Below are 26869 nucleotides of genomic sequence, written 5' to 3'. Positions count from 1 at the left end.
TTAAAAGACATCAAAATATTCAACTGCGGTGGGCCGGCGCCCTGCCCGGGGTTTGTTTCCTGCCTTGTTTCCTGTGCTGGCTGGGATTGGCTCCAGCAGACCTCCGTGACCCTGTAGTTAGGATATAGCGGGTTGGATAATGGATGGATGGAAAATATTCAAATAAACAAAACATACTGGCTCTGTTTGTGGACTTTCTTGTTCTGAACTTTGCTTTTGTCTTTTTGATTAGAGATTTCGACCGGTCTACCTATTGGAAAGGCATACATACCAAGTTATTATCTGGCTTACATAAAGTCTCCAAGCTGTAAAGGAACTCTGCTGTTCTGATTGTGGGCCAGAGTTTTCACAGTTTCTCTCCCTCGCCTCTGAGTTTTTGATGTTGAAACCTTTTATCCCTCTGCTAGGCCAGTGCAGACCATGAAGCCTACATCTTCTGATTCGGGCAGGTAAGGCCTACATTTTTGTTCAGCCTAGTGTGGAGTGCTGGCTACCACCGTTTTGAGTTTTCAAAGCTGGCATAAAATAACAAATATGGCAACGGTAACGTTAAGAGAGAAAAACTATGCAGGTATGGCAACTGTGAAGATAACGGACTACACTTCTGATGGCATGATAACAGAGGAGAATCACAGAAGAGTAAAGGTAATATTGAAATTTTTCCAGTCTGGTAAAGGTAATGACAGTGAAGAACCTTTATATACTGTAGGTAAGAAAATGTCAAGGTAACGGCAAAGACGATGGAGAAAGTTCTATCAGAATTGGAACATTGACAGAGACAATGATGTCAGCGGAGTACAATGAAAAGCTCTCAACAAACGTCAGCCCAATAAGGTAAGGGAGGAAGAACTGTGAGGCATGACAATTGTGAAAATAAGGGAGACAATTTCTGCAATCTATAGTAAAAAGTGAAAATCACAGAAGGGGTGAGAGTAAAGTTAATAGTGAAATTAGCTGGTAAAAGCAATGATAGTATTACTGGTAATGGAGAACCTTTATGTAGTGTAGGTGCCAAAACGAGTACGGTACTAGCAGAGATAATAGGAACATTAACAGAGACACGTGATGTAAGCAGGGTACGACTAAATGTTATTGATGAAAATCAGCCCAATATGGTAATGGTAAGAGACAAAAATGGTGCAGGTATGGCAACCACTAAGATAATAATGGGGAAAATCTCTGCTGGTACGATAAGAGAAGAGAACGACAGAAGAATCAAAGTCTGGTAAAGGTAATGGCAGTGGTACTGGAGAACCTTTATGTACTACAGGTGTAAAAAATGGTAAGGTAATGGCTAAGATAAAGGAGAAAGTTCCACTGATATGGGATCATTAACAGAGAGAAATGATATAAGTAGGGTAAATGTTATGAACAAAAATCAGCCCAGTATGGTAACAGTAATGGTAAGAGATGAAAATGGTACAGGTACAGCAACTGTAAAAGGTAATGGAGGACATATCTATTGATATAATACAGTATAATCATAGAAGAAGGGTAATAGGAAAGGTCATAGGGTAAACTGACCAGTCTAGTAAAGGTAATGGCTGTGGTACTGATACTGGAGAGACATTATTTAATTGCAAAAAAGAGTAAAGTACCAGCAAAGACAGATAATGGAGGAGGTGGTGTCTGTATGGTAACAGTAACACAGACAATGATGTATGCAGGATAAGACAAAGCGTTATGGATGAAAACAGTCCAATATGGTAACTGCAATGGTAAGAGAGGGAAACACTGCCGGTATGGCAACCAGTAAGATAATGGGGAAAGTCTCTAATGGTACGAAAAGAGTAGAATGACAGAAGAATCACCTTCTGGTAAAGGTAATGGTAGTGGTACCGGTATTGGGAGAACCTTTATGTACTACAGTTACAGAAAACGGGAAGGCAATGGCTAAGATAAGGGAGAAAGTTCTGTCAGTAAGGGACGATTAACACAACAGAGACTAATGACGTAGGCAGGGTAAGACTAAAAGGTACAGAGGAAAATCCTAACGGTAATGACAAGAGACAAAAATAGTGCAGGTACAGCAACTATAAAGATACTGGGAGACATTTCCACACAAAATCATAGAAGGAGAGCAATAGGAAAAGTGACAGGGAAAAATTCAACCGACTACAGTAAGAGTGAGAGAAGAAACCGTGCCCTATGCTCAGGAAGAAAAATCTGAAAGAGACAGACAGTGATCTCACCAAATCCTTGGGGGAATGGAATGACCTACGCAATGCACAGGCACTCTTAGTGACCAGCTGGCCTCAACACATTTTTCTCCTTTTCAGAGTGTGCTGGGAAGTTCTCATCCCAGACGATGAGATCAATCTTTCTTAAGATGGGAGACTGATAAATCTGAATCAGTGTAATGGCCATGACGATACAGCATGAATCATCTGTGCTCTCTACTACAGCACTTACTCATTAAAAGGCCGGCCTAATGGGTTAGGATCGCACGGAACGTCCGCCTCTCAATTTTCACGGCTGCTCGCTGCCTCAAGGTTACAATGCTGATGTGCGACCTCTCCCCAAATTCACAAGTGCATTTTAAAAACTGTAATTCGAAGGTGGGTCTCCAGTGACTGGTAGCGTTTCCAAACGGTTATAAACTCCATCATCCTATTATACACAGAAAAAGGGGGAAAAAAAAACCTGGCAAATATGGCACTTTTGGGAATGGGCACAGAGGCATACCTGTCACACACCTCAGTGTGCAGGACAAGCCTACGAAAACCAAAGGGCTGAAACAACAAAGAGCAACACGCCGATTAATCAGCTACTGATCATCACCGGGTCTTAATTTGCCAATTTTACCTTAAAGATGTGCAGGCTACTCAACTGTCATCACCCTACTAAAGACAAACATGGAAGGAAATGTCCGTGTTATGGGAACTGCATGGCAACTGATGGGAACAGCTGGGTGCAATATGGATGGATAAAGAAAGACGGTCATTTCTGACCTGGAGCAGGGCACACGAGCGCCCGGGTTTATTCGGAGTTGTGAAAGAGGAACTGTGACCACTTCTGCCGGTGTAAAGATTAAAGAAAAAAGTGTCTGCCTTCTTTCAATAACGGAGTCTGACTGAGCCAAGCTCGTGTCTCCACTAGCACACGCACGCACGCACCCCCCAATAAATGGCAGGCATCTACGCTGCTTACACTGGTGCACATGAACAGAAGGTGAGCAGCATGGAGGAATGCGCACACCACCTCCTCCAAGAGACAGGGCTTTCCAAGTCAAGTGCAGGCTGCCAAAACCGCCGACTGAAAGCAAGCACCACGTCAGAGGACCGAGAGATAAAAGCGGATTCCCGGAATCTGCTGGAACATCATCATGGCAATGCCGGGTAATCCAATACTCTAATGTAATGAGCCATCAGCACTAAAGGTCTATTAATAGAGAGGGCCGATTGATCGAGTGACGGGGACTGCAGCTCTTAAGATACACGATGGATGGACAGACAGACAGACAGACAGATAGACGTGAAAGGCAGACAGACAGGAACTGCAATGAGCAAGAAGGCTAAGAAGGCCGTAACCCCAACACACACTACGTTGCGTCAGTCGTGCTACACATTCCTCCCCGCCACCTTTACTCCTTGTTTTTGTAACTTCAGCTCATACATGCGGTACCAGGTCTTCAAGTGATCTGCATCTCCAATGAGCCCCTCGATATCACAGGCTGTTTCATATTCTGCAGGAGGACGGCCAACGAGTCACCTGACATTTCACTGCCATCTCACACAAGATGTTTATTTCTTTGCAGTTTGGAACTAAAGCAAACGTTTACCACATCGTGGGTAAGCAAGACGATAAACCAGACGGCCGAGTTCCTTGCATTTCACAACAAAGAGGTGCCGTGACAGAGCAGACCATTTGCTGTTTTTCTGTATGATTAAAAATGAATATACACGTGAAAAAAGAAAAAAAACAAACTGAATTTTGAACAGTGTGATGGTAACAAGCAGAAGCAGACAAGAAGAAACACTGTGGAGCATTTAGTAACGTGGGCATAAAGAGAATGAGAGGTCACCTCGAGTGCAGCACTGAAGCCGTCATACACACTCCACATTTCCGTAGTTCTCATTCACCAGCCCCCCGACACGAGGCCTGCCCGCACCCACCTGCTTCAGTCTTACTCCACTCCACAGTGGCGACCTAACAGGGTAACAGCAAAACAATTACAGTTTGTCACTTATTTTGTTGTGAGGTTTTCCAATATTTCCTCAAAACAAAACAAAGCCACCAGGTGTGAGCAGGTGTGAACTGTCAGGCCAACTCCTGCCCATGCCAGCATCCTGCCCACCACCTGGGTGGCATTTCAGAACCATCCCAGTACCATCCCTCGGGTCCAGAACCTTACCTACCATAATTACAGAGCACCAGAGGCCGATATCCTTTGGACCACCTCACTTTCAGATTGTGATTAGACAATGGCCGTCATATTACAGCAATAATAACAAAGCATGGCGTTCATGGAAAGTGTGATCAATTAAAACCCTCTTACTCTCTCACTATGTTTTCCAACCAAATCATCTTCCATTAGAAAAAAAAAAAAAAAAACACATATTCAGGGTGACACAGATCCAGTAGTAGACAGTTAATAACAAATTAAGGAAACATCCACGAAATTTGCATGGCAAGGTAACGGCGCACAAGGACATCTGCATAAAATAAAATCGTTTCTTACCTGAGACTCCCGCACATTCTCAACAGTAAAGTTGAACCAAACTCGGAAGCGCGGGTTACAAGTGTCCGGCCGAATGAAGAGGTCAAACTCAAACTCGCTGATGTAATCCACCCTGCCCAGGTTACCTGTGGAGAGAAGGAGATGAAATAATCCGTGAACATCAGCCTCAATGACGAATCACTCACAATCATATTGGCCTGTCTATCTATTCTTCATATAGTGCCTTTCACATCTATCATTTATATAGTGCCTTTCACATCTGTATTATATAATGCTTTTCCTATCTATCTTATTTTTATAGTGCCTTTCACATCAATCTATTTGTTATATAGTGCCTTTCACGTTGATCTATCTGTTACACAGTGTTAGTCTTGTGTCTCAATCTTGAACTTGTACAGCCAGCACAGACGTATGCTATATTTATTTATTATATAGTGCTTTTCACATGTTTATGTTCATCTGTCCTGCATTCTCATCTATCATGTCACCTGGGAGTGGTGGCATGCTGTAGGATGACCTGCCCATTCAAGTATGTATTTCACTATAAACCATTTACGCATACCCCATCATTTTGGGCTTTGCAGTTCTCCTTTCTGCTCTCTGAACTCCGAATCACAATACACAGGAGGTGACCGTAGGAACAGTGATGAGAAAGAGAGACACGACTACTACCACGGCCCCCATCATCATCACCTAACAGTCCCAATTCAAGGGACATGCCAGTCACAGGTGCCAAGCAGATCGTCCAGCACTGGAAAGGCCACAGCTAACATCGGGTTAACGCAGGGAGTCCTTGCGGCTGCAAATTTGATAAATGAGAGAGCATGTGGCTCGCTGCAATCTGCAGGCCATCCCATGCAGCTTCAGGAGAATTGCGCAGACGTCCAGGTTGCCAGGTAGCACAGAACTAATTACTGGCAGATGGGGCGGCCACCATCCTGTCAGAGCAAATCCACCTCCTCCTGAGCGCCAGGTTAATCCAGTAAGTTTCCACCAGCTCGCATTAACCCTTTAGGAGCTGGCAGGTAGCAGTACAGAGTACCGAGGTGGCATAACATGCAAGTGAGAATTTCATTGGACTCTTCATGTGTGACAATAAGGACCTGAAAACGTAAAGTGGAAAATCACCGATAGTCTTGTAATATTCTGAAGTGTTGGCATCATCATTTTCAGCTGTTTTAAGCATTATATTTTTATAGTTTTGAGATACATTTTCCACGACATCCTTTTGATTCCAGTATTTGGATGCAGACCCACCATTTTCTGGTTTGTTTTCATTAGCAAGAACTTCCGTTGCCATCCCATAATGTCCAGAAGTCAAGTCAGGTGACTTCAGCATACCGATGTTGCTTTGATCACCATCATGCCATATTTTGTGTCCGGGTTTCTGGATTCAACTCAAATCAGTTAATCATTTTTTCTAGGTTATAAAAATGGTTTTGTTGGGCTTTGATCATTTTTTTTTAATATATGTTTTGAACTATCAAGATTTCAAATATATATTTTTCATTTTTTAAATTATATAAAAATTCTGAGCTTTGTTAATTTCATCTTCATTTTGTTTTGAAATGTTTCCATTTTTAAAGAGGTCATAATTTTGTGTCTTGGTTGCCATGATGTAATGGCCTGTTGCTAGGGGGCGTGTTTTGGAAGTCACAACATTATGACATCATTTTCTTGATATGAAAGTCAGAGTGGTGCTGTACATCTCATCCAAGGTGGGGGATACTTCAAGTAATTTGCTGAGAGGGCCTGCTTGTAAGAGAACTGAAGACTTGGACTTTGAGTTTGGACTAGCGTTTAGCTGTTGATACCTCATCACGTTTGTTAGGATCGGATTTAAAAAAAACAAAAAACAAATTCTGAGTTTACTGTGATCACTTTCAGTGTGTTTTGTAGTCCATGTTTGAAATTCTATTTGTTATATAGTGCCTTTCACATCTAACAGTCATATAGTACCTTTCCTATCTAGTTATCTATCTTACACAGTGCCTTTCTTATCCATCTAACTCTCTGTTATAAAGTGCCTTTCCTGTCTGTCTGTCTATCAATCCATCCATCCATTCAACATGAAACACACTGCCACTCTCTGGCTGGCATGAGTAGCGAGTAGAACCACCAGACCTAGAAACTTCCATCTTCCCTACCTGAAGAATCCACAAAAGCACTTTACAACATCAGGAGACATATTCAAATAGCAGATTATGGTACATGGCTATAAAATAACAGTAATAAAGTAATGTATATGGACAAAAGTACCCCTTGTATTGAGTGGTCTCAGCCATTTCAGCCATGTGCACAGTCCTCTGTGGGCACACATTGGCAGTAGAGGTGGTTATGCTGAAGAGCTCAGTGACTTTCAACGTGGCACTGTCATAGCATGCCGACCTTCCAACAGTCGAGTGGTTGGCCACCCAGACTCACAGAACAGGAGCAACCAAGCGCTAAAAGCACAGAATGTGCTTGGCTTTAGCTCCTATTACGGATTTTCAAAATACCTCAGGAGGTTCATGAGATGGGTCTCCATGGACGACATGAGCTTAAGATCGCCATGCAAATGCATGCACAGCTGATTTAGCATTTATGTGGTGTGTATTTAAGTTGTTTGAATTTGTTCCTTCTCTTTTGCAGGTGGAAGCCCCCCCAAGAGGCGGGGCCACTGTGATGTCACTTTTGTGGGACCACCCTCCGCTATAACACAGATATTAGAGATTGTGGAGTTGATGAGTTTTCTGGTTTTGCTGCTGGTTTTTTGGATTTTACTTCTGGATTTGCTTTATAAGGGAGTCCTTTTTTTCCTTTTATGTTCCTTGTTCTGATGTTGTGAATTGGAGACTTCTAAAGCACAAAGTCCCAGAAATGTCCACTAGAGGGGAAAATCATCAAACCCGGTTTGTGACAGGACAAACACAGGATTTTTATAAATAAAAGATTTATTCTTCACAAAATGTTCTGTCACAACAAGAAGCTCTGTGAAGCACAAAAAGGAACTGCCAGAAAAGTGAAAGGGCAATTCAAGGGTGAGTGAACAAGTCCAAATCACAAACCCAAAAAAAATGAGTAAATGGGGTCAAAACTCCAATAATACACAAATCACAAGAAATAAGCACAAACCCAAGAACTCACCAACACCAGAGCACATTCCAATGAACCACCTTCATAGGGATGAGGGGGAGTCCCCAGGCCCCACCTCCTGAAGGGACCACCCATAAAACACAGGGGACACTACAGAACATACATGGACATAAAGAGAGTAAATCATCACTACAGTCAGCATAAACAATGAAGAACAAAGACAAAAACAGCATTCCAAGAGGCGGGACCACCCTCAGCCTTTATATTGAGGTTGAAGAGATGTGCCACTGGAGATTGTTTTAGGTCTCTTTTGTTCATTTTTGGTTCTGTGTGTTATTTATGAGCAACACTCTTTATTATTTGATTATGAGTATGTAGGTAAGCTGCCTTTGTTATGTTCTATGTGTTTGGTAGGTGATTCCCCAAAAGACCACCAAGAACTGCCATCTGCTCTGTAAATCTGGAGGGTCTCCCACAGTTCCTGGTGGTTCATTTCAAACGTGTCTGGGAGTGATTGGTGCACTTTGTCCATTGTGAATTCTGTTAATTACTCACGTTTCCACTTTTTTGACCCTGTTTTTGGAATCTGTGTTGGGACTCTGATGTTTCAGACAATTCCATTTTGCCTTTGTGCTCCATGAAGCTTCATAGTGATTGGAATATTTTCTGAAAAGAATACATCTTTTTAATAAATATAAAGATCTGGTGTTTGCCTTTATTAGTAACCAGGGTTTGATGGTAATATCCCCCTCTAGTGGGCATTTCTGAAACACAACATTTGATTTTTGAGAATAAATTCTTCTTTGGCATTGACCTTTATGGTTTCCTCTCCTTCGAAGGGCATGTGTGTGTTTTTGGGACAGTTAAAAGTAGCTTTGACCTTTTTAGGCTTATGCAGGCCCGAGAGCCTGCACCTTGAGTTTGGGGTCCGACTACCTGGGGTGAAGCCTGATGCTGTCCAGTGAAGTCCCAGTAAGGTTTTTAGTTTATTTGCAGATTTGTTCACTCCTTTTCACCATTTTGTGTTGCTTCATCACAACAGGAATGCATCCTCTCTGGAGTGATGAGCCACACTTCACCATCTGGCAGTCTGACAGAAGAATATGATTTTGGCAGATGCCAGGAGAAAACTCCTGCCCAAATGCATAATGCCAACTGTGCCCTTGTTAATAAATTCGCAAAACTTTCTGAAAACTTGTTTTCACTTCATCAGTGGGGGTTACTGAGTGTAGATTGATGGGCAAAAAAGTCAAATGTATCCAATTAAAAGGAAATCTACAACACAGTGTAGGGGGTGTCAATGTGCTCTGAATCCACAACAAGTGGCACCAAAGTGAGAAGAGCAGGATAAAACTAAAGAGACCTCCTCATCGACCTGAGACCCCAATACTCGGACACTGACCGGTGTCGTCTCTGTTATGGTGGGGGGATAGCATGGCGGCTTCTTCACAGCTCTGGGGACCTGAACTAACAAAGCATCTGGCCCGGGAATTACATGTGACGTGAGCGGCTTTATACCATTAAAGGGTCCGGAAATGGAAAGGCTCATCTAGTCCTCTGCGTGTGACTTTCCAAGGTGTTTCTGTCAGAGCTTCTTGCCCAAACTCCCCAAAAAGCAGAATCCAAGGATGTGGAGCCATCAACCTTCCTTCTTGCTGTTCTCCACACAGTCATTGTGTTTCATCCATGGCATTAATTACCGGGCTACACAAATGAGTTTTCAACAAATAAAATGTACATTTCCCAACAATACAGAACTGTCGTCTAGTCGTTTCTCTTTTCTTTTCTCCCCCACACCCCCAGCTCCGGGGACGCCGCGGCGTGATGGCACCGGTGACGGCGCTGTGATTTTACACTTTGTCAACAGAATTATGACTTCAGGCTCTCTGTGTCGATCTCATTTGCATGTTTGTGAAGTTCATTTTCATGTGTTAAAAAAAAAAGAACTGTAAATTGAGAGAGTGGGCGACGATGACAACGGCAAAGGACTGAACAACAAGGGGCCGCACCGACGCAGGTGCACACACGACCCTCGGGGGCAAGCCCCTTAAATAAGAAAACAAGAGGCAGGCATGTTTTGCGAAGGGGAACCAGGAGAGGGAAGGCAAAAAATGTTCACCTAACATCCCACAAAAAGCAGAACGGTCCGAAATGGGCTGTGGTGGGAACCAAAGAAATGGAGAGCAGCCAAGGGCAAGACAAACGCAATAAGACGATAGATAGATAGATAGATAGATAGATAGATAGATAGATAGATAGATAGATAGATAGATAGATAGATAGATAGATAGATAGATAGATAGATAGATAGATAGATAGATAGATAGATAGATAGATAGATAGATAGATAGATATTATTAATCCCAATGGGATTAATTACGGCAAATGTGACTCCTTAAGAATCCAGGATCTTGGACAATAAACACTCAAATGGCGCCATCTTACAAAGCCATGACCTACTGATGCTGCGGTGAAAAAATATTTGCCCCCTTCCTGATATCCTCAGTTTTGTCAGAGTGAAGGGCTTCAAATCTTCAGGAAAAATGCTATATTAGACACAGTAAACCCAAGGAGACGGTGAAGACCACTTCTAAAGGGCTACTTAATAGTGAATCGGAACAATCAATCAACGACACCCTCAAAGGCTCAAGTTAACCAAGCAAACTAGCATCCTCATTCACACGTATTTTACCAAAAACATTATTTGTACGAGGAGACAAACCATTCAGCCATCCTTACAGCTACTCAATCTGCTCCACCCGTGTGGTCTTACTCCTCGGCTGTGAATTGCCATTAGTACTAAAAGAAGAAAGAGTTGCAAATGGTTTGCAGAATGCCCTGCGATTGGTCGCCGCTTGCAAGGGGAAAACAATCCCCTCTGACAATGACGATGCCAGAAATTGTCCAAAGGGGACAGGATGATGATCGGTGGCGATTCCTCAAGGGCGACACCGCTGAGCAATGATCGGTAGCTGTTCCACAAGGCGGGGTGGGTGAAGCTCTGCAGCGATTGTGGGTTGCAAAGATAAACAAAAGGCAAAATTGGGAGGCGAGAAGAAGAATCACAGCATTAGAACATTCGAGAAGTCGTGTTGAGAACTCGCCCACTCAGTTCACCTCGATTGTCCTGAACAGCACCAAGTCAAGCATACGAAGGTCCCTAAAAGCACACTACTTCATCTCCTCTTCCACGTGGTTGTGGTTCTTTATGAGGTCAGATTATTTAACAGGTGTGAGCAATCTGCCCTGTAAGAAGTTTCCATCCATGTCCTCATGTTTTTGTTGCAGAATTTATCCTAAAGTAAAAACTGGGATCCACCGTAACGATTCCTTTTAGAATTTTAAACACTTCACTCCGGCCTCCTTTAGGGATGTGTGCTATAATGAAAAAAATACTGAAAAAGCCCCTTTTAAAAATGGGACGGTATGAGCATTCCCTTAATTTCACTACCTGAAGTAAGCTAAGTGCTAGTGTTCAGGCACCTCGTGCTCAGTCGTTTCTTAGCGTGATTGCAGTTCCACCCCCATTACCCCAAAGCCGTTGTTCAATGAAGATGACACGTAAAACTGAACACCACCAACCACGGGGGGCTCTTAGAATGAATAAATTAATGGAAAGGCTGGATACTCCAAGAGGGAGTTTCAACGTGTGGCCTGACAGGGAGGCTGCTGTAAGACAGGGTTGGACACACTGTAGATGGGGCACTGAGGTCCGAAAACTGCTATTGAAATGGAGTCAAAATTTTAGTACTGGTCCAAAGCCAGTCCCCTCCGAATCTTCATTTGCTTAAACTGATAAGGTTCAACTCCTTCAGTCTCTGCACACAGAATCAGCCTGGAGACTCTCCTCCAGCACTGGTATGTGCCCACAGCTGGCACTGTCTCCATGTGCCCGTGTGGCCCTTCTCCATACATACACCAAGGACATGTCCATTAATCAGCTGGTACCCCGTCTCATCCAAGCACCCATAGTCTCCAGTGTTGTGATTTAATCTCACAAGTTGTCAAGGTTCATGTTGCTTTTGTTGATTATGGGCATTGTTTTTTGTTTTAATGTCGTCTTTAAGCTGCCTAAGTTATGTCCCATGGGTTTATGGCCCTCCGCCCTATAAACCCAGAGGGTATTCCACAGATTCTTGCGCTTCACTTCTAGAAGTTGGCGAGTTTGCTTGTGCCCATTACTGTCATTTTTGTGAACTATGAGATTGTCAACCGGTCTGCTCCATTTCTGATCTCGCCCTCACCTTTCTGTATTGGGTTCACCTGGATATCCTTTTGTTTCAGGCAACTCTGTTTTGCCTTTTGTGCTCTATGGAGCTTTCTTTTGTTTCAAAGCATTTATTTGTGGAATTAAACCTTTTTAATTTAGTAAGTTATATGTCTGCCCTTGTTACTAGCTGCATTTTATAGATATCCATTTTTGGAAGCACTTTTTAGGGACTTGTGTGTTTTGGGAGTCCAAAGTCCACTCCACTGTCTGGGTCTGGCCTACATTGGGCAAAAATGCACTGAAGTCTCCAAGTTTAAAATTATATTCTGTAATGTCCCAAAAAAGGGATAGGATTACCATTAATTCCTGGCTTGTATAGAGAAAAGTCACCAAAAATCTTTATAAAGAAGGATTTCTTGAATGAAAAGGAAAAGAGGTACCGAAAAGCCAATCCCAGGCCAGTGATACTCCAAAATGTACAACCAATAAGAGAACCTGACATCCAGACATACAAATAGATAGCTACAATTACTGTATATAGCGCTTTACACAGAGCATGGGGAGCCACTTCAACCACCACTAATGAGTAGCATCCACCTGGAGGATGTGACAGCAGCCATTCCTGCACCAGTACGTTCACAGCACATTAGCTATTAGGTAGTAAAGGGATGATTAGGGGGCTGGAATAGACAAGGCCATGGTGGGCAATTTAGAAAGGAGACCCTTCTCTTTCTTTGAAAGATACCCAGTGATCTTTCATGATAATAAAGATTTACATCACATCCAAAGGACAGCATCAATTTTTTCAGTCCAGAGTCCCCGTCACTGCATTAGGATCCACACACAGACCACTGGGGAACTCATGTGTTTCAGATAGGATCCCCCCACCTGGCTGGGGTTCAAACGTCTCTTTTATGTCAGTTTTGTTCATTTCTATGTTAACATGATTGATCATTCAGTTTCTATATGTCTATATTTTATGTGCCATGTGGGCCACCTGCCTGCCACCGTCAAGAGACTGCCCTCAGCTCTATAAAAGCTGTGGAAACCCCACAGTCCCCTGCTGTTCATTGAATGCACCAGGTGGTTGGTGAGGTCTCCTGTGTGTTTTTGAATATTTGATTGTCTGTGGGTTTTTTTTGTTACCTCCTTTGCCCCATTTTTCTACAATTCCTTTGGGTCTTGTATCGGGACTGTTTTTGCTACTGGGGTGGCCTATTTTGAAGGCATTGCCTTCTGTGCCTTTTGTGCTCCTTGGAGCTTCCAGTGCAACACCCAGTATTTCTGTAAAAATGAAGTCTTGCTGGTTTACAAAGATTCTACTTTTGCCTTTGTTGTAGCCGGCCAGGGGCATGTGGAGTCACTTTTGGGACTTACTGTGCTCAGGAACCCCACGTTCATGACAGGAAGCTCTGTCCTCCGGCTGCACCAGCAGTTCTTTCAGAAGCAAGCCAAGCTTGTTCGAGACGGTCTCCTATCCAACCACCGGCCAGGCCCAGCCATGCTTAGCTGCAGGTGCTTTACCTGTTTGGGAGTGCAGGTGGTATGGCTGCTGGGGAAAAGAGCACCACTTGCAAAGCCAGTAATCCAACTCCCCAAGCAGAGTGCATTCAAATGAACCATGCCTGTCCTTATTGGCTCAGAGCGGTCCTTTAACAGTGATGGACAGGTGGCCCAGCCTCTTAGGGACAGAATGCACGGAACATCAGAGAAAAGGATCACTAAATAATAACTAAACAGGACAAAATGAACATACAATACATAATTAGACAATAAAACAACAGAACATTATTATCAGAAATAATAGAAAATAATGAACAAAGGAGGCAGAAATAAAGAAATGCAAACATAAGCCAGGGCTCAGCCATGAGGTCCAGGATATCAGAATGGGTGCAAATCAGGGGAGCAGAGTGACCGATCGCCGAGTCTGTGGGCGTGACGGCCTCCCCTGCGGAGTATCCCACCGCTGACTCCAGTATCTCAACAAATCCTACCAATAACAACTGCCAGTGCTGAAGCGAATCATGGAAAAAAAAAAAAAGGCGCACACTAGAGATACTTGATTAATTGACGTTCCATTTATGTAGATTAGTTTAATTGGTATTTAATGTTTTTGTTTCATCCACTAATTGAATGTGAAAAGTGTTCCATTAGCATTATAATTACAAGAAAAGTATTACTATTTTAAAGGGATTTACCTTCTAGTGTAATTTGCCAGTGTTTGCTAAATCAAAAATGTATTAAAGCAACGAGTTCCAAAAATGACTACAAAATTAATCGTCATTATTAGTGCCACATATCTAATGACACATATGAAAAGGAAAATCGCTTTAAAACGAGTTGGGGGGCTTGTTTAAATGATAGTGATCGCAGAATCAAAAATGAACGAAAAAAGAGATAAAAAAAGGAAATGAAACGTAAGCCAAGGGAGGAAGCCTGGCTTAGTGACAACCTGAAAATGCTGTATCCCTGATGACATCATCAAACTGCGACTTGTGGGATAACTCCTCCTCCAAAACAAAAACGGGAATTCTGAGCAAAGAAACCGACACAAGAGTTTTTAGTGGAGTCCACAATCTCGGACCACAAGGAAGGGCACAACGCTCAACTGTGGCGAGGAGTATGTCACATGCTGCAGGACGCTGAACTTCACCCTGTTGGGACTTTGATGTGACGCCCTTTTGTGGATTTTTGGGAGTTTTCTCATAGCAATAATATGGCAACCATGAGTCAATGTACTGTGAAAATGCAACAAGAAAACGGTGTCAGAAAAGATGTGAATAAATTGTAACCACCGTATATTTAAAACACTTTAAAAGGGATATGGAAATTAGAAATGGCAACAAAAAACACAATAATGGGAAGAAAGCCTTGAAAAGGTTCAGAATAACAAATAACAAAAATATGAAAGTTGAAAGCAAATCATAAACAACCTCCATCCCCAGTTAGTGTTTAGTGGTCATCAGATTTCGGCCCTCAGTACCGGCACTGAAGTGTATGTCACCTGTGCCACCACCCTACTTACTGTGTGCCTCCCTGCCTTGCTAAAAGCTTCAGTGCCATTGAATTCTCCAGTGTGTGGGCGGGGCCAGGGATGACACAGGGCGGAGCTCTCAGAGACTGACGACAGTGACGACGCCCATCTTTGGGCCATCCTTTCACTGACGAGCAGCGATGCGGATTACACACAACAGCTGTGGAGTAAATACCGGCAGTCGCTTCTTAAAGCAGATCTCTTGTATCTTTATTAATGTTGTTCTAAGGAGAGGGTCATTACCACAGTAATGAAGCTTTATGAGCGAGCCTGCTGATTGACCCTCAAAATGGTGAAGCGCATCAGGCAGACTAAGTGCAGATGACAACCCTTTATGAAGCTCATCACACAAGAGAGCTAAATGAAGCCGATTTAGGGTGTGGGCGCCCAGGGAGTTGCTCATTACTACAGGATGCCAGCGTCTTCAGATGATTTTACTGCTCACAGGAAGCACGTCTCCTTTAGACTAAAGGCGCCAGTCCCCTGGTGCATCCTTACAAAAGGCAGCCCCAGTGCCACGTTACATGAGCAGAAGTTCCCACCGTAACAAAGCCGGCGAGAGACTGGCTAGCATACACAGAAAAAGAAAAAAGGGACAACTAAAACAGCAAAATGAAAGCCACAAAATGGAAAACAAACAAACAAATGGCATACTGCAGAAATAAAAGGGAGAAGATAATAACAAGTTCTAAACATGGATGTATTATTCATAGGGCCTGAGCACATCAATTGGAGTCCTGAGAATTGTGCTGTCAGGAAAAAAGCACCTCGATGTACAAACCCGTAATGAGCCTGTCTGTCAGGGCCACAGCGCCGAAGGAAGACAATCGAGACACGCAAGACGCCCCACGTGCACGGAGGGAACTGCCAGGGTGAACAAACAAGGGGTTAAGGAGGTGGTGAGGGCAGGCTGATGGGACGCCATTAGGAGCACAATGGGAAGAGCAGAGAGAATCAGCAGTCGGGAACAATGAGCGAGGGGCACGGACAGGCTGACGTGAAAGACGCTATATAATAATGACACAGCTAGAGAGGAGGACAGGAGAGGGGCTATATGAAAGACTATGACAGACAGACAGAGTACTTGGCAGGATTAGATAGAGCAAAAAAGCACAGTTGTAGCTATGAAAGGCACTATATAAAGCATGAAGGTATGTTTCCATTCATCACCCCTTATTTTCTGTATCAATATGAAGATGTTTCTCTGGGATGACCACATGCTCCTCACATGTGACGCTCTTAAACAGTCCCAGGCGGACTTTTCCACTTTCTCACCCCACCCCACAGCTCCTCACCGCCCCTCAAACGCAGCCCAGATCTCCCTTTTCGCCTCCCAACCTTCCACTGTCTGACTTGACCTCTTTTCGACCCTGAAAGTAAAGTGAGGCAGCACAGACGAGAGCCAGTTTAAGCATTCATCTCAGCGGAGCACCTGTTCATTAGCCTGACACCAGCACGCCTCTCCCAATCATTAACAGCCATCTTGTGCTCCTTCATTTATTTATTTGTTGCTTTAAGTGCTCGACAACGGCGCCCACCGTAATGGAATTACCTGAGAGCCCGTGTTGTTTGAAGAACTGCTGCTTTGAAGTGCTTTGCTTTAAGCCTAAAGGCCTCTTGCCCATTGCCCACTGGGACAGGTCTAATCCAGCTCAAAACTGGCCAACACTGAGTCCTGGGCATAAGCATCCACATAGAGGCACCTGCTCTGCCACGTCCTCTCAGAGGTAGCACACACCGAAGCTCTCTGCAAACATCTCACTTTCTGAAAACCTCGCAGTACGTAGAGCTAAAATCCATTAAAAACACCGCCTTTAGGTAACTGATGACATGTGTGCCCAGATATGTGAGATAACTGGGGGTGAACTAGACCGGAGGAGAACAGCATGAGGGGGAGTTGTCTCGTTTTAAAAACACAAAAAACAAGGTGCCCCACTGAAGCAAAAGCACGAACTGCATGACTCTAGGATACCGAAGTAGACGGGTAGCAAGGGAGCCTTGTGTACTGCACCTGCTGCTCATGGGTATGGGTCCTCTCCCTGGTCTTATAAGGGCACCCAAATGAGAAGAGGGGCTAAAGGCAGAGCCTGATGGAGAAAAACACAGTGCTTGGTGTTGAGGCCAATAAGACCCGTGTGGTTCTCATCAGGACACAGCATCTCTGATGGCCAGGTCTTGAAATTGTCCGCTGCACCAAAGATGTGATGTGGCCGTTAATAACAATCTGTGTGTGCCATGTGCTAAGCTACTAAGGTCCTCTTGGGGACACTTATGTATGTATTTACCCTAAAAGACAGATGTCTATTATATGTGCCTTTCATACCCATCTTCTGTCTACAGTAACTACCTGACAGAGACAGACTGTTGTTAAAGGCACTACAGTATATAATAGACAGACAGACAGACAGACAGACAGACAGAGGAAAGGCATTATAGTCAAGACACCAGCTCTATTAAAGATAGATATGGCAGAGAGAAGACCGATATGAAAGGCACTATATTATAAATAGAAAAATTAGACAAGAACAATTATATACAAGATACTACCTCTGTTTGGCAGATATTGCAGACAGTAGATACAAAAGGCACTATATCTACAGTATCTATTATATAGTGCCTTTCAAATCTATCTGCCTATTATATTGTTCCTTTGATACCAAACTTCAATTTGCAGTACCTACCTGGCATAGAGACAGACAGATAGATGTGAAAGGCACTATATGATAGAATGATAGACGATCCATTACAGAGCTATACTGCAGATGGAAGATAGATAAGAAAGGCACTATATAAAACACTACGTCTGATGGGTAGGTTAGATAGAACATAGCTTCTTTTGCATCTCTCTCTTATATAGTGCCTTTCATTTTGATCTATTATAAAGTGCCTGTCTGTCTGTCACGCTTGTTTATCTGTCCCTTATAGGCAGGCAGTGTGGCGTAGTGGTTAAAGGTGAGGTGATGGGTTCAGATCCTGCTACTGACACTGTGACCCTGAGTGAGTCACTTGACCTGCCTGTGTTCCAACTGGAAAGAAACAAAAAAGACATGTAACCAATTGTATCATAAATATTGTAAGTCGCCTTGGAAAAGGGCATTAGCCAAATAAGTAAATGTAATGTAAATGTTATATAGTACCTTTCACATCTCTTATATAGCGCCTTTCACATCAGTCTATTTCCCATAATTTTCTCCTTTTGTTTGTCAGAATTTTTTTTGTCTTTTTTTGGCAGATTTTGTAAGCCATGGGAAGGCTCTATTCCTGCTCCCAAATTGTCCCTCTGCAGTGCTGTGATGACCAGTTCTGCTGAGGATGTCCCCTCTGAGCGCTAGGTCGTTTCTGTCCCCTGGCATTTGTCCTTTCACTCAGCCGTAGCAGGACACGTCTTATGGCAACCTGCTATGCTCCCTTGCCTATTCAGATGTAAATTGTCACATACTATATATGGGTGTCCCATCCGTCGGATGGGCTCCGGCCTTATGTTCGTCTCCCCTGGGATAGGCTTGTGCCGACTGCCATGAGTTTACATGGCCCAACACGTTGTCGTAAAGCGAGTGAGGCAGCGAGACGCTGAAGGCGGCGCACATCAAACAACTGCTGTGTCAATGATAAGAGCAGCAAGGGGGGACGCATCGTTTGGCTTAATAAGAAATCTTTAATTCAGAAGGCACAGGAGGCTATTTGGGCTGCTAAGTGTTCATCACGGCAGCAAGCGTAGAGCCTCAGCAGGAGGGCCGAGGCGAGGCGGCCAGGAGGCTCTCACGGTGAAACTGGCACTCGATGAGCACTGCGGGGCCTGACCTGCACAAAGTCACCACTCCATTCGCCGCAAAGACAAAATCGTTAAAAATGAATTAACGAGAGGTGGGCTCTCTCTGTGGGCAGATTTTCTTCCCCCCCCCGGTCTGCAGGAACATTTCTACATATGATTAAACACATTAAATATGCACTGGCTGAGGATTTGGGAATTAAAATGTGACTCATCAGCAGGCCTCACTCCGTAGTTGAAGATCTCATTGTGGTAAGTGTGGAGTGACGCATGGCACAGGTGTGAGACTTCAGTCTTGGAAATTGCAGGCGCAGCTCAAAAGGCGGCAAAAATATTAAAAACAGGAATTTTCTGAACCCACTTATCCTAATGGAAGGTGACTGGGTGGGCACACCTGACAACCCTGGATGGGACAATCGTGGAACTTCACCCCTGGCTCAAGCGTCTTCTTTTTTTGTTTATTCCTTGTCTTTTAAATTAAGATTTTGTAAATTTTCATTTTATTTTGGATAATTTCTTAATTAATATGGTATGGTTTATCTCTTTTTTTTTTTTTTTTTTTTTTTTTTTTAAAACATGTTTTCTTGTAGCTATTGCCCATGTTTGTATACCAAGCCCAAGGAGGCGGAGCCACCCAATGCTGCAGCTGTGGCCACGCCCTCATTGCTATTGAAAGGACTAGCGGACACGGACTGCGCTTTGTGCTTCTTCAGCTCTCTTATGGATTTTAAGTTGAGGATTCTCTAAGTCCTCTTTTTTCATTTCCTGGTTATCTGGTGTTACATTATACAAATGCATATTTCCTCGGCTTCCATCTGTGGTCTCTTTTTCTAATTTTGCTAAATGTGAATTTTGACTTTTCATGTCTTTATGTTATTTCTCTTTGTTTCACTTGTGAGTCTGCAATTCTGCACTGCCTCTTTAAATGTTCTCATATTCCTTGTTCATGTGGGTAGAGCCCTAAAGTGCCGGGCCTTACTGATGTCACTGCTCCTTGGCTCTCTGGCTATTAATGGCTCATTAGGGGGTGGAGCCACCCCAGGAGGCGGGGCAACCCATATGTCACTACTGTTGGACTCTACTTCTAGCAATTAAGGGCTCTTTAGTGGGTGGAGCCCCCAGGAGGCTGGAGCCCACTAATGTCACTGCTACTGGATTGTCCCTCTGGTTATTAAGGGCTCCTTAGTGGGTGGAGCTCCAGGAGGCGGGGCTTCCCTAGACTTCACCAATACTGGATTCTCCCTCTGGCTGTAAATGGCTGTGAGCAGAAGAAATCCAGTAGTGGCTCACTGAGTTTGGTTGTTTTAGGAGTTTTGGTTTTCTCTTGGCTAATGTGGTGTTTTCTGGACTCTCCTCTTCTGGATTGTGTACTGGGACTTGTTTACTGTGAATTTCTTTTTAGGAAACTCCTTTTTTGGCTATTTTGCACATTTTTTTTGTATTTTTTGATTTTGCTAAATAAATCCTTCATTTATGAAGATTCTTGTTGCTCTTCTGTTTACCAGCCAGGGGTGTGCAGTAATCCCCTCTCTTGTATGGGATTTGTTTGGTCACGGTTAGGTCCTCTTTTGTATTCTTATGATTATCTAGACCATCGTTTTAGGCTTCCCAGTTAAGTTCGCCTGCATTTTTGGCTTGGTGTTTTGGCTTTGGTATTTAAGTTAACTGATTGCAACCTTTAGTCCATTTATTCAACTGGGTTTCTTCAACCGTGTGGTCCTTTAAAATTGAACAGGCCACCTTTGCCAGTCCTGTGGGGATGGATTATATTTCCAAACATTTCAGGTGCTATTGATTCTGTGAGTTTCAAAGTTCTTTAGTGTTAACTAACATCTGGCAACAACTTAGATTTTGGATGAGTCCATTGACTTTGATCCCACAATTTTGTGACCTTTGCCTGGTGCTGAACACAAGCGTATGGGGGACGTCTTCAGGGCTCTCAGAAGGTAACCGCTACCCACCTAAGCAGAGAGGGTGCGCCATCCCCCTTTACCACCTGCAGTTCTGAGACTGGAGGATGTGTGACGCAGTTCTACTTCCACTGAGGAGCCCCCACCCTTCTGGGTTGTTGACATATAAACCGAGACGGTTCATTCTGAGGAAGACCATGAGCTCCTTCGACCTTTGATCGTTCTGTTTTGGCTTGAGATATTTTACCACTTTCTGACAGTGCATTAATCGAGGTTAATGCACCTACCACCCCAACATCTCCTCCTTTTGCACCTTCACGCTGTCTACTGACTTTGTGGTCCTTTAAACACTTCTGTGCTTGTGGTCCGAGACTGACACCAATTCACAATACGATGATCTGTTTTGTGGCCCCCACAGGTGGGCGACCAGAGTTATCGGTAAATCTGACAGGTATGGCACCCGTCTAGGTGGCCTGTTGATCCCTAGCTCTCCACTAGCTAGTAATGAATGAAGTGGTGGTAGGAAATGCACTGGTGAAAATTAGCCACCCAGGTAATCCAGATCAGAGTTGGAGGATGTAGCCCATGGATCTACCCCACGTACAGGTGTCAGGTTCTCCATTTGGGCCAGTATGTGAGCCACCAGCTGTCTTAACCTGTGGGACTAGGTTTGAATTCTGCCCTGGACCTGTGCTAAGCACTGCACCACCGTCCCAGCTGACATTCCTCCAGAAGTCCAGCGTGAACACTTGTGGTCTGAGTTCTAACGGTGCACAGTGAGACGTGCCGATGCTGCTGAGGGAGATAAAAAATGTCAGTTGTTGTTCCAAACGGTGTTTAGTGCACCAGAGTCACTTTGAAAGCAGTTGCTCCATCATCGTTGGCAAACTGCTTGTGGATCCCACCTCAGCTCTGCGCTGCCTGTTGGCAGTCATTTTCACTTAGTCTCCCTTTTAATCACTGGATAAAAGAAGAAGAAGAAGAAAAAGGCAGCGACTCCGAGGCGGCAGGCCTGTCAGGCTCATGGGGGAAGGCGCCTGATGCCCCACACGAATACGCAAGGACATTAATCACACAGAAAGAGCCGCAGTCCGAAGAGAAATGGAGGTATAGATGTGGCATTGAGAAGACGGGAGGGGAAGCTCAAGAGAAACGGCGTCATTGATCCTTAGTGAAGATCCTGGTGTGTGTGTGTGCGCGTGAGTCCATTCAGCATTGGACCGCGGGCAGGCAGGTAAATGGCTCTCTTTAAATGAGGAAAATGGCAAATACACAGTTAGGGGAAATAACAAAACCTTCAGGTGACAGCAGGGCTCACAGGCCACCACAGATGACCCATCACTGCTCACCCTCAGGGGTTTGCTCAGTTATGTGTGTGGCTGAACTTCTTCATGTTTACTGTTGTTGCCTTGTCAATATTGGGATGTGCTTTCTGTTATCAGTTGGCTACAATTTGACTTTTTGATTGCTTTCAGGTTTCTTTACCTTCTCACATACACAGTACAGAGTACAAAGTATAGGAATCGTGAAAAAATTCAACCTCGAGATTTTGATGAATCTTGACGTTTTACACCTTCCTGAGTCTGAAAATATCATTTTTGAAATGATGTTGGTCTGTGTGTAAACTCGATAACTCGGACCTGCTGTGCCCTGGTCAGTAAGAGTTTGTACACCTGCTTTATATCAAAAATAAGGAATCCTAGCAATGTATGGGTCACTTCCAGCAACCACAAGTGGCACTTTACCTGAATACTTTCGCAAATTTTCAAGTAAACTGTGGCTATAATTACAGACAGAGGATTCAAATTTTGTATAGATATTTAAAAAGATAAAAAGCAAACAGATATGAAATTTGAGAAAAATTACTCAACCAGATGTAGTATTTTATTTAAAGAACCATCTGAAATTCTTGTATCAAGGAAATATAAACGTGTACACGATATTAATGACTGTACTCAATATAACTCATTCTTTCAATAACTATTAATTTTATTTTAATTTACACATCATCAGGTTAACAATAACGAGTGAACATTGTATATAAAGATGTAATGGGAACAATAAGCTGCTACGTCCCCGTCGTATTCATGATATATATTTATTAAAATTAAATGTATTATGTCACTAAATGCTGTTTGCCCTATAGCAATTTATTGCAATAAATATTATATAACATTAACACTTTTTCTATATTTTTAGGTGACTGTAACTCGTTTTACTTTGCACACAGTAATGCACATGTAAATAGGAAAAAATTCCACCACTGTTTTCAACCTCCCAAAGTGCAAAAATATCATTATAATCAAACTTTATATTAAAAACGGAGATAAATGATTGTGCATCAATAGTATCAGTTCGTTAGGATGAGAATCAAAGAGGTATATGATATGATATGCTTCTGATGACCTTTACCTCCAGCTCAGTATACGAGAAAGTCGAGGCAAGTGCACTGCCGACTTTTTTAAATAAAACACATTTAACATGGTTGAATTATTTGTGTGTCATTCAAGCTGGTGAAAATCTGAGAACGGGAATCAGGAAAGAAAAGACGACAGAGGTCAATACCAAAAAGCAGTCGACTGATCGTCAACAATTGTAACGCTAACCCAAAAATCAAAGTCTGAAACCAGGAAAGAAAAAAAACCCATTTTGTTTGAAAACCAGCAAATGACTCAGAGAAAGCAGCTGTGTGAGATGAAATAGACAATCCGAATATCAGATGATCTGGAAGGCTTCAAGCCGACCTTTATGCCGGGCATGCATTGGGATGCTGGGGTGGCACACAGTGGCAATGACTGACTAACTCAACTAAAAAATAAAACAAAACGGCATCACAAGAAGGCGCTAAGAAATTTAACTGTTGCAAATTTTACAAAACCAATGTGACGCCGTTACACCTCCTCCACGTACCCAACAACGACAGAGAAAGTAGAAAAAGAAAAGAATTCCAGGCAGCATTTGGTCTGTGGTGAGCATCGCTTGTCATGAACTTGGGGTTCCTAAGCACAAGAATCTTAAAAATGCCCCACTGAAACTATTAAACCCATCTATTCACAACAAGGACAAAACATTGAACCCTTATCAATGACAAGATTTCTTTTCACAAACGGAAACTGAAAAACAGTGAAGCTCCGAAGAGCACAAAAGATAAAAGAAGTTGCTGAAAGAAGCAAATACGATAAAAAGAAATGAAAGAAAAAAAAATGAGCACAGAAGTCCAAAGCACAAAGTAAACCAAAATCCAATAAAAACCTGACCAATGGCAGTGCAGTCAATGAACCGCAAGGGACTGCGGGGTTTTACTTCAGCCTTTACTGGGCTGAGGGCAGTCCTTTGATGGCGATGGACAGGTGGCTCCACCTCTTAAGGAAACACCCACAAGATACACAGAAAATAAATGAGCAGCAATATAAACAGAAATAAAATCAATAGAATCAAAACTGAACAAAATGGACATAAAAATGGCATTTGAACCCCAGCCATGGGGGAACTGTGTGTCAAGTCTGTGTTAGGGCTCTTTAGGTTCATTTTTGATTCTTTCATTTACATTGATGTGCATTTCTCTTTATTTTTTTTTCTGCCAATCACTGCCCTACACTCTATAAACCAGAGAGTCTCCTACGGTCCATGGAGGTTCATTGTCGACACATTCTGGAGTTGGCGAGTTATTTGTGTTTTGCACCTGCCTTTTTATATATTTTGGAATTTTGACCCACTTGACGGTTTTTTTTTTTTTTGGATTCAGTACTGGGACTTTGTCCAACTTGGATTGCCTCTGTTACAAGGATTTCCATGTGGCGTTTCACTGAAGCTTCATTTGTCATTGGAATCCTTTTTTTGTAATGAATACATTTTTTATTGAATAAAGATTTGATGCTTCCCCTCTAACCTGCTGCGTGGATTAACTGTGGTTTACAGTCACTGAGGATGCACCCCTCAAAACACAGAACGCCGTCCTAACAAGGGCATCCAAAGCAGCAGCTACCACTACAAATCTAAAATGGTGGCCAAAATAAAAAAAAACTAGCAAACAAAAGCAGGAAAATCAAAAAGAAAATATCAAAATTAAGTTCAGAGATCCTCAAAAACCTAGAATAACAGTGTTTGATCAATCAAAATGATTGAAATAAGCTCATAAAAACATTCAGAGAGTCTAAATCATAACACCACCAATCCACAAGATGGCTGCCACAGCATTAGGATTTACTTCAGTCTATTGTGTTTAACATTTCTGCAGTTCAAAAAATGAACTTTACATCGAGTCTGGGGTTTTCTTACCCAGAGAATCCATTTTTGACAATTGTTATTAGTCTGGAGCCTTTATTTAATAGTTGTTAATTGAATAACATTATTTTCAATACCATCTTTGTTTACAAAACCAACCGCCGATTTGAGAGCTTCACGTTACCTGTTGCCTTGGTAACATTCCCATCATGCACCACAATTAAGCATCAATGATGTCATTCAGTATGATGGTATAAAACCCCAACGCATCCAAGATGGGACCAACTTACTATTGTTTACAACACTCAGTGAAGAGTACAAGACAGCGATAAACTGAACTGAAGTAAATTTTATATCTACTGATTATATAGTGCCTTTCAAATCTATCTAGCTATTATACAGCTCCTTTGATACCCAACATTTATCTGCAATATCTACCTCTAATAGATAGAGAGATAGGAAAGGCACTATATAATGGATAGATGCTGTATGCTGCCTTTTGCATCTTTCTAAACTACCCATCAGAGGTAGTGTCTTGTATACAGTGCCTCTCACATCTAGCTCTTATATAGCGTCTTTCACATCTCTATTTTTCATATCTCAGCGCCTTTCATGTCCATCTATCAATCATATCTAGTTATGTATTGCCTTTGATGTCAATCTATACATCTCTCTATTATATAGCGCTTTCAAACCTTTCTATCTGAAATGAGGTTCTTCAGATTAACACCCTTGTGTTCCTCTTGGCACTGGTGAGTGGCACTGCGTTACATGTTGGTCAGACAGGCAGATAAGCATGTGGGTTCCACACACGTGTCAATGTGACCCACCACTAAAACTAAAACTAGGAATACAACCTGTTGTTTATTTTCCTTAGGCAAGCAGGAGAAGGACAGCCAGCTAACACCACTGGGACCTCCCGCACCTTCATGCCGTCAGGATACTACACGAGTTGTGTGGCCTGTTTAGGACTTTTTTGACGCCATCAGGCCACCATCATGATTTTGGAAAACTAACTCCATTCCCATTTCCTTTCATAACAGTTCTCCTGTCCATTTTTGACAAAACTCATTGAATACTGGCTGGGATCAGAAACCAACCCTGGATGGGGCACCAGTCCATCCCAGTCACACACTTGCTGACACCCCGTCAAACAAGGCCAAATTAGAGTCACCTAACTTATTAGTCTATGGCTGTAAAACATTTTCTCTTCTAGAGAGTTGTGGCTACTATCCTTGAGCCTGAAGCAGTTGCCACACTCAAGCACCACTGGGACATCTTCAGGGATCCAAAAAGGTAAGCAATGCCACCCTGAGTCGAGAGGGGGCGCTCTTGCTAACACCTCAGCCTTTTTTTCCCCTCGATTCAGAGGGATGCCAGCCACAACACAACTCCTTCAAGGCTCCACTCCTGCCCAGAAGCTGCCACTGGAAGTGGCCTTTCATTCCAGGACCTGCCCCTGTAGTTTCTTTGAAAACCACTTTGTTTTTTACTCATTCTGGGTTAGGGTGGCACAGTGGCGTGATGGTAGCGCTACTGCCTCATAGAGAGGAAGCCAGAATTCACATTCCCTGCATAGAGTTTGCCCATGGGTTTCCTAAGGGTGACCCTTTTTCCTTTCCGCAGTCCAAAGCAGGTTAGGAGAACTGGTTTTGTTAGATTGGCCCCTGATGTGTGTGTGTGTACCAGTGTGTTCACCCCATGATGGACTGATGCCCACTCCAGGGATTGTTTGTACCTTGTGCCCTGTACTTGGCAGGATCGGCTCTGCTCAGGATAGAGCGAGTTTGGATGATGAATGCATGGAAGTTCTGGAAAGTGCCAGTCTTTCTGCACCTTTGTGTGCCTTTTCATTTGAACCATTTGCCATCTATTAACTGGTGTTACCCAGTGGGCACCCCTAATTCTGACTTAGACCAGAAAGCTACATACATTTAACACTTATTTAGTAAGGGAGTACACACCC

General features: G+C 43.1%; 1 protein-coding gene across 1 annotated transcript in view; it reads right to left on the bottom strand.

Annotated features, from left to right (window-relative positions):
* The window catches only part of agbl4 (AGBL carboxypeptidase 4), a 460603-nt gene that overhangs the window by 378431 nt on the left and 55303 nt on the right, over window positions 1–26869 (bottom strand). The window contains exon 3 of the mRNA XM_028812463.2: window positions 4682–4806. Coding sequence (XP_028668296.1) covers window positions 4682–4806 — 125 coding nt within the window. The remainder of the gene's footprint in view (window positions 1–4681; window positions 4807–26869) is intronic.

The sequence above is a fragment of the Erpetoichthys calabaricus genome, chromosome 10 (genome assembly GCF_900747795.2).
Source record: "Erpetoichthys calabaricus chromosome 10, fErpCal1.3, whole genome shotgun sequence".
Classification (NCBI taxonomy): Eukaryota; Metazoa; Chordata; class Cladistia; order Polypteriformes; family Polypteridae; genus Erpetoichthys; species Erpetoichthys calabaricus.
The sequence above is the reverse complement of the archived record's forward strand: the minus strand, read 5'-3'. Positions and strand labels throughout refer to the sequence as shown.